At 39.1% G+C, this 14,574-nt stretch overlaps 1 protein-coding gene across 3 annotated transcripts in view; it reads right to left on the reverse strand.

The window, feature by feature from the left end:
• Positions 1-14,574, reverse strand: part of UBP1 (upstream binding protein 1) — a 52,514-nt gene that overhangs the window by 5,856 nt on the left and 32,084 nt on the right. For 2 of the 3 annotated variants that reach the window (XM_030932848.1, XM_010372970.2), the window contains 5 exons: positions 9,192-9,295; positions 7,060-7,114; positions 6,279-6,372; positions 2,824-2,914; positions 1,941-2,059 (listed from right to left, as the gene is read on the reverse strand). In XM_030932848.1, coding sequence (XP_030788708.1) covers positions 1,941-2,059; positions 2,824-2,914; positions 6,279-6,372; positions 7,060-7,114; positions 9,192-9,295 — 463 coding nt within the window. The other variant, XM_010372971.2, reaches the window with a different exon arrangement.

Consider the following 14,574-nt stretch of genomic DNA (forward strand, 5'->3'; position numbering starts at 1 on the left):
TTATTATTATTATTATTATTATTATTATTATTTGTAGAGACAGGGTTTCACCATGTTGCCGAAGCAGTCTTGAACTCCTGGGCTCATGCAGTCTAACCAGTTAGGCCTCCCAAAGTGCTGGGATTACAGGCATGAGCCATCACGCCCAGTTAAGCATCACAGTTTTTGATCCAGTAATCCTACTATTAGGAATTATCCTAAGGAATAAAAGCTATCTGTATATGCCCCTCCCCCACAAAAATTTTAATATAAAAGATACTACATGAAAAGCTAAGAATACAGACAATAAAGTGTGATGCTTCCTTACAGAAAGCCCCAGCCACATTCCATCCAGTGTTCTGCATTTTTGCTACACAGAACTTAGCAGATATCTGCAGAGTGTACATCTGTAGTGAGTCTCACTCTTGTAGGTCCTGCTCAGTTACTGATTAAAGCCAGACATGGCTCAGGAATATCATTACTGAGAACTTTGCTTCCCCAAACAAGGGGTTTGTAAGTATAGAAACCCAGAATTTTCCATTACATAAAACTTAGAAGTTGGAACTAAAATTATAGTAAGACTATAGAAATGATCTAGAGAAGGTGTCACCAAACCACAGTACATATGGGCCAATTCCTGCCCTCCACTTTTTTTTTTTTTTTAATAAAGTTTTACTGGAACAGCCTTATCTACAATTTACATATTGTCTATGGCTATTTTAGCACTACAACCAGAGTGAATGTGAGAGACCCTATGTATGCTCTAAAGAGATGGAAATATTTACTACCTGACCTTTACCGAAGTAGTCTGCTGATTATGGGAAAATATCCAGTTTTCCCCACATCCCTCCACAAACACTCATGTCTGAGGACACACCTTCCAAAATATTATAATCTTGGCCATATGTAAATGATGTACAAGCTCCTGATGATACACGGAGAGCTCCTTTAAATTTTTACCCTTTAAGAATCTGTATAATCTCAAAATTCAGAGCTTCTGAAGTCAAAATGATACCAAATACAAAAGTTCAGAGTAGTGATGCTATCCTTCCAATTTTTCAGTAAAATTCAAATCACAAAATATTTTTCAGAGTTCTATCTATTATTATGGCAAATAACTGCATCTCTGAATACCATTAATACATCTTTTTTTGAAAAGTTCTGAGCGTGTGACCTTTGTTCTACTTCAGAGTATGGAAAGAAGGAAATATTAACATATATCAGTACTACAAATGAGAAAATATATGCATTTTAAAATGCTTAAGGGCTGTATTTAAAGGCGAGAAGAGGGAGAGGCCAAGATTTTTATCTCTGTCCTAACCTAGCACTATACCATACAATTAAACGCTCAGATGAGAAGCCCTCCCGAGATAACATACTGTCTGGTATTATTTACAATGAGCTAAAGATACGGCATCAGACAAGGTGCCACACACAAAGTGCACAGTGCTGGCCGAACACTTGTCAGTGACAAGTCCACATACTTAGGACTATTACATGCATGCACTGTTGCACATGTTATGCTCTAAGAGTTTTCCCCATCCCTAGTCAGGAAAATGGGGGAAAAAAAAAAAAAGGAAAGAAAAACCCTCCTGCTTTTTTTGTTAAGCTGCCAGTGTTATATTCATCATTTCAGCAAATCTGACAAAAAAATAAAAGCCAGAAAGAACTCAATGCATTCAAGCTAGGTTTTCCACTTGTTACATATTTCCAGCATGAAGGGCCACATGAAAGAGAGACCCACAGTGTGGCTGTAATAACTGAGAAAGAATGCCAGCTTCCTCTTCTCCCAAGGACTTGGCCCTAGAGCTGCCACCTCTCATTGCTGTCAAGGCTCCCTCGTGAGCAACTTGGCATTCCTAACACAGCAAGAGCTCTCCAAAGCCTGCTCAATCAAGTCTTTCCCATTTCTGTTTTGACAGTTTCAGAAGTGAGAGAATGGAGATACCCTCAATACCTACCATAGGGTGCCCCACTGCCATTCTCACTTGCACTGCTTGCAGCTTGCTGCTGCCCTTGCAGCGCCATGCTGCTTGGCTGCTCCCGGCAGACATAGATGGTTAAACGGGGCCTAACTGACCTGCAATCAGAAGATGCCACTGATGAGCCTGGGAGAGAAAGCTGCCTTACATATGTACAAATGTGACAACTACAGGAATCTAAGTTCTATTTCCTTACGAGAACTTTATAATGTTATTTCGTTATATAAAATAATTCACTAATAAAAATATAAAAACCACACACCTCACACCAACTATCACAGGTGGTCTAATATGATGATCCAGACTCTAAACCATTGAGATGGTCTGTCAGATGCTGGTAAATTTAAGTTTCAAGATTAAGTCAGCAAATTAAAAATCAGTAAGATTCAATTTTAATGGAATTCTCACACCACAAGTATAGAAAGAGCAATGATAGTAAATGGTTCTTACAAGCCAGCACAATTTACAGTTTCTGTCATTTTAATTCACAATTAGTTTACATTTTTAATAACTGTTTAGTAATAGTCATGACCTTGAAAACCATAGATTCTGTATAGCTCACCTAAATTAGAAGTTTTGTTTTCTTGGCAACAAACCCAGTCGTCTTCAAGAAATCAGTACTGCCCATGTGCATTTCTACCAGTCTTACAGTCTACCTCTGCCCTCATCAGTGCCTGCATCATATCTGGGCCTGCCCTGAAGGTGTACACAAAACAGTCTTCTTGTGAGCACAATGCTGCCAATGCTCGATGGCGCACACAGGCACACACGCCAACCTAGCGTGGAAACACATTCTGCCCAAATTCCCCACGCGAAGAAAGGTACATTCTTATTTCAAGCAAAACAGTTTACAGTATTTTACCTTGACTTCAGTGAATTATAGAGCCGAATTCCATCGGCTGCACCACAAATTTGAACTAAATCCTCCTTTGTCAGTTTTAATAAGTCGGCACCTAGAAAAGAGCAAAAATATTTTTCTCAAATAAATGGAAAAAGAACAGAACTGCTTTACAGGCATCTGTCTTCATGCAGTCCAATGTCCTTCAAAATAATGATAGATATCCTGAATATACACATATACATGAACAATACAAAAAGACAGACACCTGTCCTTCAGAGCCAAGGAAAATGCTGGCTTTTCCATGTCCTGTATCAAGAAGGAGCCTAGAAGTCCAGAGGCCAATGAATCAAATCAATGAGTGTAGGGCCTAAAGAACTCTTCCCAATACAAGACTTCACTCATCTACCTTATTTAGTGACTGGGTTGTGGCTACGTGAAGAAACATGATTCTGACCCACCCCATAGAAACAAACCCTGAGATCACCCAGGCCGGTCAATCTTTAATTTTACAAAAAAGGAAATGGAAGTCCAGAGTTTGTGGGACTTGCCTAAAGTCTGTAAGAGTTGGTAGCCGAACTAGGACTGGGCCTCTTTATACTGAAACGTGCAATGTAAAGTCAAACATTCTATAACATAAACAACTCTGTCACAGCAGCCACTTTTAACAGAAGAATGGCAGAGAATCACACATTATACCCTAAGATATCCCCCAAGCACATCCTACTTAACGTCATTTACAAGTGTAAATGTCTCTCTATACAGGTTTCCTATAGCACCACCTAGAGAAGCAGTGTTTGACACTTTTAAAAATTCTATCCAAACACTTCCTTCGCTTACTATAGAAGAAAAAAAACTTACACGTAAGTATATGGAAGCCATACCTGAGTACATAGACACCATGAACTACTAGTCAGTATTTCAAGCATAAATGATACAGCATCTAGGATTTGCTTTGAAATACAGCAGAAGGCAGGAGAGGAAATAATGGAGAGCAAAACTGACCAAATGCTGGTAGTTTTTGAAGCTAGGAGATGGCTGCATGGGAGTTAATCATATTCTCTCTACTTTTTAATGTCTGAATTTATCCATAATCTTTTGTTTTATTCTCTAACAGCTAGGATACAGTTTATTGGGGGAATTAAGATGAACTTTGGGATGAAGGCTTGATTTCCATATGATAAACAGCCACTTACATATGTAAGAAGATAATGAAGTCATCTTTCTATTTTTTAAAGGCTCAAATGCTAGAACCTACTAAATTTCTAGTCTGTAAAGCAAAGATCAGAGAAGCATATCTCCCATGAGACAAGAGCATTATTAGAGTCATTTTATAGAGTCAGGTAAGCAGAGAGGCTCTCTTTCATCTCTCCACTGGGGCTTACTACATGCACCTCACAGTTGTGACCAGAAAGTACTGTGTGTGTGTGTGTGCACACCCTTAACCCATACAGAGAACTGGACAGATAACTGCATGTACAACCCATCCTGAAATGGGAAATACAACCCATCCTGAATGCCCACAAGGATCACAGCAAGAAGACTCACTGCCCTCCTCACCATGCTACTGTCAATGCTGTGACTCGAGAGATGTGCCAAGAGGGTACCATGGCTAGCTCCTCACCCGCTTTCTTGGAAAAAGCCCCCAGGAAAAGGAAAAGGCAGAAGACCGCGCCATGTGATCACTGCTTACAGCGAAAAGGGCTTAAAACTCACCAGATAGAAACATGGATCTGCCTGATGTAACAGGAGTAATGTGGGGCCTCCCTCAGTTCCAAACGTCGGCGCTTTTTCTATGTGCTATACTTTTCTTTTTTTTTTTTTTTTTTTAGACGGAGTCTTGCTCTGTCGCCCGGGCTGGAGTGCAGTGGCCGGATCTCAGCTCACTGCAAGCTCCGCCTCCCAGGTTTACACCATTCTCCTGCCTCAGCCTCCCGTGTAGCTGGGACTACAGGCGCCCACCACCTCGCCCAGCTAGTTTTTTGTATTTTTTTAGTAGAGACGGGGTTTCACCGTGTTAGCCAGGATGGTCTCGATCTCCTGACCACGTGATCCGCCCGTCTCAGCCTCCCAAAGTGCTGGGATTACAGGCTTGAGCCACCGCGCCCGGCCTGTGCTATGCTTTTCATCTGCCTTCCATACAACAGTGCAAGACAAACCCCAGCTCCCCCACCCTGAAATTTTACAATTTCTAGTTTTTCACACATAAAAGGCTTTACTTAATCATATAAAAATGTAGTCCCCAGCTAGCAAATGACTTCCATCTGGAACTTTAATTTTAAAGAGACAACTACACGGGGAATACCTACTCATTGCACAAACATTACAATACGTGGCATAGTAAGAAATCATGTTCTTCGCAAAATCAAGCTTTTCTTCAGGCTGAGTGTGTGCACCCACAAGTTCTGTCCTCTCAAAGGGATTCACAAAGTTGTGTTTTAATGGCCCTACTGCACTGCAGGTGAAGGAAAGCTAACTACCACTTTACTGTGATCCAGCACTTCTCAGGATGTTTGGCCAGGACATGTTACTAGGTGGTCATGTTGGAAAAGACTCCCAGAGCCAAATATATTTGGGAAATGCTACCTCTGCCCCACCTGGCAGTATCTATTACTGTCCCTCTAAACAGGTTTCCTATAGCACTACCTGGAGACGCAGTGCTTGATAGCTTTTAAAATTCCTTCTTAACATTCGCTTAGCTTACTGTGCAAGAAAAAAAAACTTACACATAAGTATATAAAAACGATTAACTGAGTACAGACTATGAAACACTACTTAGCAATAAAAAGGATTAAACTACTGATACACACAACAACTTAGGTGGCCATTATGCTACTGAAAAAAAGCCAATCTCAAAAGGTTATATACTATATGATTGCATTTCTATAACATTCTCAAAATGACAAAATTATAGACAAAATATAAAATGGTTGCCAAGGATTAGGGATGGTAGGGGAAGGGTGTGGGTGTGATTCTAAAGGGGTAGCAGGAGGGAGATCCTTGCAGTGATGGCATAATTCTGTATCTTAACTGTGGTGGTGGTTACAAAAATCTATACCATAACATTGTGCCAATGGCAATTTCCTGGTTTTGCTATTGTACTATAATTACGTGAGAAACAGAGTGAAGAGTACACCAAAACATCACTGTACCAGCTCTGTAACTTACTGTAAAACAAAAATCATTTCAAAATAAAGTTAAAAAAATCATGTAAAATTATATACACACACACACAAATGAGGGCACACAAGTCTGGTAAAACTGTTGACTGAACCAATGTCAACTGCCTGGCTTTAATAGCATATAATAAAAATACAAGATATTCCTATTGGGGGATAGATATAAAGAACTTTTCTGTGCATTTTTCTTTGCAACTTCATATCTATAGTTATTTCAAAATTAAAAAAATAAAGTTAATAAAAGCACAGAAACAAAAACAAAACATTCTCATGCACAGATACACACACACATACACATACCTGAAAAATTAGAGAACAGTCTTGTGTAGGAAGAGAATCTGTTTTTGAGCAGCCATTGCTGTGTTTCCTGGATCGTAGCTGAAGGCTGAATTTGCTATTAACAATGAAAATGAACATAAATAAAAGGAACCATTCAAACTTAGAACACTTAAACAATTAACACAGAAAGCCTCAGAGTTTGAAGTAAAAAACACCCAAAAAGAGCATGCGTCTGACTCCAGCAACCCAAATAATGATGCAGGCCCTTGTCAGAAACTTAAACATGATACACAATGGAATGCTATTCAGCCATAAAGAAAAGAGAAAAATCATGCAGCTGCTAATGAAATCATCTTTTGCAGCAACATGGACAACATGAACATTTCATTGTCTTAAGTGAAATAAGCCAGGCACAGAAAGACTTATATTCTCACTTATATGTGGGAGCTAAAAAATTTGAACACATAAAGGTAGAGGTAAGAGAGTGGAAAAATAGGTAACAGAAATTGGGAAGAATGGGTGAGGGATAAGAGACAGGATGAGAAGAACTGGATTAAAGGGTACAAACAAACATACAATAAAATAGAAGGAGTAAATTCAGTATTTGATAGCAGAGTAGGATGACTATACCTAAAAAAAATGTACTCAGGTGATGGACACCCTAAATATCCTGACTTGATTACCACACATTATATACATGTAACAAAACTTCTCACCTACTCCATAAATTTGCACAAAAAAACAAAACTTTAAAATGTAGGACCCTGAAAGCATCAGATAGTTTTAGTAGAAAGATACTTACTTCACCAGAGCCCTGTGAAGCTCCATCTCCCTGATGATTTGGGGAAGAAGAATTGCTGGGGAGAAAGGAGAAAGAAGGAAATGATTTTTGTAATGCATATATGTTTTAATCAAGGCATTAAAAGCTGTTTATGCAAATTTCAAGTAAGGCAACAGTGGGAGAGAGCTATGAAAGTTTGCAACAAAAATGCAAGCGCAACAGCTTAGGGTGTGGATATGATGACGAAATTAAGACACAGAAGACTGCGTCTTAATTTGTGCCTTCTTCATCTGTTCCAGTAAGAAATTCAAGTTTTGTGAAACAAAAGGGCTTCCCCAATTATCTTCGGGGATGCCAAGGAAAATGAAGGATACACATTAATGTTTTTCTTTTTTTGAGACGGAGTCTCGCTCTGTCGCCCAGGCTGGAGTGCAGTGGCGGGATCTCGGCTCACTGCAAGCTCCGCCTCCCGGGTTCACGCCATTCTCCTGCCTCAGCCTCCCGAGTAGCTGGGACTACAGGCGCCCGCCACCTCGCCCGGCTAATTTTTTTGTATTTTTAGTAGAGACGGGGTTTCACTGTGTTAACCAGGATGTTCTCGATCTCCTGACCTTGTGATCCACCCGCCTCGGCCTCCCAAAGTCCTGGGATTACAGGCGTGAGCCACCACGCCCGGCCTACACATTGATTTTTAAAAGTTAGGGGAAAAAAATACAAAACATCAAATCAGATAAACAGTTGAAAATAATTGCAAAAAAAAAAAAAAAAATGAGCTACAAGAAATAGTATAATGATCCTAAGCAAAAATATAAAATTATACTCCTTTAAGTAATACATGTATCTAAGATTGATGAGGGTGAATTTCAAGAGAACAAAAGAAATTAACTTGTACCACTATCCTTGTGCTTCTAAGTAAAATGAAATGAAAACTCCACAGGGAATAGGGCTACCTTCTGGCTCTTGAGCACCAACTCCTTTCTTAGCCCCCGTGCCTCAATTGCTTAGGTTTATTATCTTGATTATTTATATCCTTTCTACCCATAAGAACTTAAGCTCCTTCATACGGAGGTCTGTTTGGTCACTAATGTATCGGAACACTTAGAACAGTGCTGGGAACACAGTGAGTTCTCCAGCCTACTAGTGAGTACATAAACTTACAGCTCACCTTTAAAGCCATAATCATTTTCTAAGATTATTCAGACTGGACTGATGAGGAAACTATTCTAAGCCCTCAGAAATGGTAACCTACTGGTCCTCTGGTCACTCCTCTAAGTTGCTGAGTCCAAGGGTATGTTTCTACTCTTAAAGCATAATAGCCTACATGACAACAAGCTGCCTTCTCAGTTTATCCATCTCCTCAGAGGGAGAGCACATTTCTGCTTGCTTTCTCATCAGACCTTGTCAGCATGACCTGAGAACCTTTTCCTTTGTGGTCTTAGCTTTCATAATTTTCCTCCCCAACAAGAAACTTCCTAAAAAATAGGGAACTTCTGATGTGAATTACTCTGCATCAGTTCTGCAGCAAAGCCCTGGAATGGAAAGCCTCCATGGGGTACCACTGCACCTTCAAGATGCCCCAAATGCAGTCTCCTGCTCCCACCCCAAGCTCACTCTAAACTCTTGCCAGTCAAGGCTGGATAACAGAATAAAGAGTCCACCATTTCCATTTCTAAAACCACAGCAAATCTGTAGAAACGGAAAGGTCTTCCCTTAAAGATTCAATTAAAAAAATAGTGTATCTATTGGGAAAGAAAAGAAATACTGCAGAAAATAACCCATTTGATATAAGCATTATAGACAAGTAAATGAACTTAGTAACAAACTGACTTTGTCCTTCTCTCTTTACCTATAGACACTATTAATGTTGTCTTTAATCTCACAAAGAATGTATCTTGGCTGTATCTTGAAAATGGCCCCTTGTCTACAATTACCATAGTTGTGACTATGTAAGGCACAAGGGGCTTGGAGTAAAAAAGGCTGGTAGGTGAAGAAAAGACAATGATTGTCCTCTGCTACCGAGATACAGGCTATTTCCCCTTACTATTTCCTTCAGGTACAATATAAACAAAAGGCTGCTGTACATGGAGAGATGGGGAAATGAAGGCACATAAGCATTAGTTAGCTGCAGGCACATGATCACGCAAACCAGATACCTGTCTGGGACACTGCAAGTGCTCTGCTGTGGGGAGGTGAAAGTGGGCGCTGGGGAAGGGCTGTTATTCACATAGGCTGTGGGGGCATCAGGCCACGGAGAACACTAAGGACAGAAACAGAAATAAATTAATGATATGCTTTTAAAATATGTGGAAGAAATTATTTTTGTAATTCACTCACTAGCCAAATGCAAGATTATAAAATGCGAGACAGCTGACATTTATCAAGCAACCTCACAGACACGTCAAATTTACTTCTGTGTGGCAAAGAAAAGTTTTACCTGCTGTGTGCGTCTAGACACTGATTAAAGAAGACCTAAAGTGATGACAGCAGCAAAAATTTATAAAGGCATTTAAAATATAGGCTTAAGTATAATTTGCTTTCAACAGCTTTCTCCTCCCTCTTTACCAGTATCCTCTTTATCAGTTTCCCAACAGGACCCTATCAAGATTTAAGAATGGCGAAGACAAGAAAGAATTTATAAGCAACATCTGACATCACATGGTGACCTGAAACATGGCTCTGACCTAACTAGTGCTCATTTTGCCCTCTTCCCCAATGAGCAGCCTCACCAGTACCCATTTGCTTCTTTGATACCTCTAAAGAGTAATAATCCTCAAGACAGACCAGACAGACCCAGCATCAAAATATATCAACTGTGTACAGTACTGCTTCTCTCTCTCTCTCTCTCCTCTCTCTCTCTCTGTTTTATATTTTCTGGAAGGGTTAAGGTGAACTTTAGTATTTTTCAGCTCCAGGCAAAATTCTGACCAGAAACAGAACAAAGACACGGAGGTACATGAACTATTACAATCAGGAGAGTTGAAAAAGTCAAAGTCAAAAGTATGCTAAGCATGCCAGGGTAATCTCAAATGCAAGTCTTCAAACTTGACATATAGACATCACATGATGTGATTTCACTATACAGGTATTCTTTCTAAAAACCAATGGATCTGAGGACTCAGTTTCAAGGGTCCCCTTTCATAATCATCCTTCTCTCATTTTACACAAGCAAGGCATCACATCTAACCATAGCCTTGGGGTTTTAAGACTTTCCCAGGCTGGACATGGTGACTCACACCCCTAATCCCAGCACTTTGGGAGGCCAAGGCAGCAGCCCAGGATAGCTCAGGATAAGCTTGAGTTCAAGACCAGCTTGGGCAACATAGTGAAACCCTGTTTCTACCAAAAAATAAAAACAATAAAATAAACATGAGGCTGGGCGCAGTGGCTCACACCTGTAATCCCAACACTCTGGGAGGCTAAAGCAGGTAGATCACAAGGTCAGGAGATTGAGACCATTCTGGCTAACATGGTGAAACCCCATCTCTACTGAAAATACAAAAACTTAGCTGGGCATAGTGGCGTGCGCCTGTAATCCCAGCTACTCGGGAGGCTGAGGCAGGAGAATCGCTTGAACCCGGGAGGCGGAGGTTGGCAGTGAGCCGAGAACATGCCATTGCACTCCAGCCTGGGTGACAGAGTGAGATTCCATCTCAAAAATAATAAAAAATAAATAAATAAAATAAATAAATAAATAAATAAAATGAAGAAAGACTATCCCAAAGCCATGCTAAAGACACTAGGATTAAAAAAAAAAAAAAAAAATAGCCAGGTGTGGTGGTGCACACCTGTAGTCACAGCTACTTGGGAGTCTGAGACAGGAGAATCACTTGAATCCGGGAAGGGGAGGCTGCAGTGAGCCATGACTGCACCACTGCACTCCAGCTTGGGTAACAGAGTGAGACCCCCCCATCTTGAAAAAAAGAAAAGAAAAAGTACATAACTCTAATGACTTAAGTTTTTCTGTAAGTCAGGTGATTTTCAACTATTTGCTATCAAAATAATTCAGGAGGACCTACTGTCAACTGACATATATTGAAATAATCTAGTAGATCACACAAAAATGTCCCTGGGATTTTTGACAGATGATTCAAAAGGACTTCCAGGACCTAAATGGCATTGCTGAAAGAAAAAACAAAATTTCTCATATCTATACAATTCTAGAAGTTATATTCTACTCTCTCATCATTCAAGATGCACTTCCAATAATATCTCTATTTTTACATTTAATAAATATTCATCAAAATCTGTAGGATTTGTTGTTTTGATAAATTGGTACTAATAAGTTTTAAATATCTTGACCGAGTTAAGAGGCTATGGTCATAGCAAATTTTAAAAATTAAATTTCAATTTATGTAAATTTTTTGAAAGGTAATTTTTTTAGGGTGATCATTTAAAAATAAAAATTTCAGTTTGGTCATCTGAAGCCTCAGGAAGAAAAAATAAAAATAAATAAGAAAAAAATTTTTTAAAGATTTTCAGGCATAAAACTATGTCATATTAAGATAAAATTTAAGGGGAGTGAATTAGAAACATGAGACCAAGAAGGAAGAACAGAGTAAAATTTTGGATTTAATGAATTTTTTGAATGAACAATAGCAGTGGTCAAACTGCTATGGCATTTAGATTCCATAGGATGCACCTCAAGAGTAATGTTACAATTTTATCTTAAATTGTAAATACAAACTGCCACCATGCCAGAACATTGCTTCCTTTGCAGCTATTTAAATTTATGATGAAAAATTTTATGATGAAAACTTTCAGATGTCAATCTGGAAAGGTTCAAGTGTATCCTTTCTCAAAATTCTTTTGAGGCCGGGCATGATGGCTCATGCCTATAATCCCAGCACTTTCGGAGGCCAAGGTGGGAGTATCATTCTGAGGCCAGGAGTTGGAGATCAGCCTGAGGAACACAGCAAGAACCTGTCTCAACAAAAATAAAATGTAAAAAGTACTCAGGCATGGTAGTGTGTGCCTGTAGGCCTAACTACTCAGGAGGCTGAGGTGGAAGGATCACTTGAGCTAAGGAGTTTGAGGCTGCAGTGAACTTTGATCATACTACTGCACTCCAGGCCCAGGTGACTAGGCAAGACGCTGTCTCTAAAAAAAATTTTTAAATTATTTTGAGTAGGTAAGTGTCAAGACCACTGGTGTAATGGAGCTAAGAAACTGTGAAGCACACTGAGGGCAGAAATTAAGTCTCACCAGTGGTTACAGGGGCTTAAAACGCTTGTCTGACATCCATCAAAAGCAATGGATACATGGAAAATAATCTCAACTACCCAATTATTTATCCCCTTAAAAATAAGAAAAATGACTGCAGACTTATTACTTCTATTATCAGTCAACTTTCAAAAAAGAAATCTAATTTAGCTGGAGAGCTTTGAATAAACTTATTGCATGGCATACCAACTTTGCTATAAAATACATTTTACACAACAATGCCCATTCTTTTAAAAGTACGGCCTTTTAAGCCAGGTGAGATGGCGCACACACACCTGTGGTCCAACTACTCAGAAGTCTGAGGCAGGAAGACTGCTTGAGGAGTTGGAGGCCAGCCTTGGCAACACAACAAAAGCCCATCTCAAACAAAACAAAACAAAACAAAAAACTAGACCCTTGTTTTTCTTTCCATCTTACAAAGTATCACCTCTTCAGTTTACACTGTTTGATGAACCCAAGACCCTGTGAGCTGACTAGCAAATCTAATCATGGGCATCACACACTGTCGCCTCACCTCTACTATCTGAAAGATTTTCCTGCTGCAACATCCCCCCACATGTAAAATATAACACAGCATAACATGCACATATAAATAATATAAACCATTTAATATTAAAAGTATCAAGTCTCTCTAAACTTTTGGTAATTATTGCCAGCCATTTGAAGAAATGAAGTCATCAAAAAGCTTCAAGTTAGCATGGCAGAGTAATGTAGAAACACCAAGTTTACCAAAACTCCGTAAAATTTCACTTTTAGGTATTTAGGTTCTTCTAACATTCGAAAAGCAAGCAATGGTGCAGTGCCTATGCTCCTGAAGATAGTCTGTAATTCATAATGGTGCCAGCAATGCCTGGCCTGCGCTCATAGTTATGGTTTCAGTACACCGTGAACACAGTCCCTCCCCAGGTAAAGAATGATCACCCATTTTAGGCTGTAGAAATTGGCAGTCATCATTTGAGCCAATCATATACAGCTCAGAGATGAAGACCAACAGACACACTAAGAGTTTTATTGTACAGCATCTCCTGGTAACCAGTAGTGACTATTCAGTGTGGGACCATTTCATTTGGCATCTTTTCAACTCTAACAGTAAATCTGGATATCCCTTTTTACTGAAAGCCAATTGTAACAAGACAAAAACTCTATGAAACGCTGGCCTTCCTTTGCAGAAATTTGAAGAAACATATGAAATCCTGCAAACTTTCTTTTTTAAGGGATCAATCTGTACCCTGCTTTTTTAAAAACAGGTTTTCAAAATGAGCTCTAACCACCCCTAGAAGCATCTGAACAAAATCAAATACAGCCAGGGCAGCAAGCAATACACGACGAAGATGTGAAATCCCAGGCCAGTGAACTGCTGACGTTTTGCATACTTTAGACTTGAGTTAAGAATCATTAAGAATTTACCAACAGTTTTCCCATCTTCAGATTACATCTGGGCTATAATGAATTTCTTTTATTTAGGAATTACCAGAACCCAATTCTTTACTAGTTAAATAGTTTATAACAGGAGAGGAAAAGTGAGTTACCAGAATCCCCCCCACAAAGAAGTTTACTAAGAACCATTGGTGGGTCTTCAGCTGGGAAATCAGAAAAGGATAAAAACAAAATTGCTGTGGTGGGTGTTTTAGGAAAGAATATACAGCTGTTTTAACAATCTTTGATTCAAATTAAAAAAAAAAAAAAAAAGAAAGCCCAGTTAAAGAAAATGTAATGTGTGCTTCCAGCGGCACTAGGATGAGTACAATTTCAATTTCATTGCATAGAGAAGCACTAAAACATTTTTATTCAATACTATAATTGGAAATGAGTTTCTTGTGATAGTGCTTGTGACAGTAACATTCAAAGTCTACATTTAACCACAGTAATTGTGATATGTGTAAGAGTGAAAAATCCTCTGGCACTTTAATAGTGCAAAGACTGCAACAGTGAATACAGCAGTCATGAATACATATGATGACAATTATTTTAAATGATTCTTTAATGTTCTGTGTTTACATTTACTGAAGGTAAACAGGATCATCCTTTGTGGACTAATAGATGAATAGTCATGTCATAAAATAAAGATTTGCTATACTTAACCGGACAAACCACATATTCAACCAGATGACCCTGACTGCATATTGAGGGGGACCCAGGTCTAAGTGTATCAAGGTACACTACTTTGGCCTGAAGCATTAATTCACAATGCAAGTGCCAAGAAGAAACATGAATCCCATCAGTTTTTTTTTTTTTACCAGTGCTGCCAAACAGGCTTTTAGAAGCATAGACAGACACACATTTTTATGCTACATGCAGAAAAATGTGACAAAGAAC

Source organism: Rhinopithecus roxellana, chromosome 1, assembly GCF_007565055.1.
Source record: "Rhinopithecus roxellana isolate Shanxi Qingling chromosome 1, ASM756505v1, whole genome shotgun sequence".
NCBI classification, from domain to species: Eukaryota; Metazoa; Chordata; class Mammalia; order Primates; family Cercopithecidae; genus Rhinopithecus; species Rhinopithecus roxellana.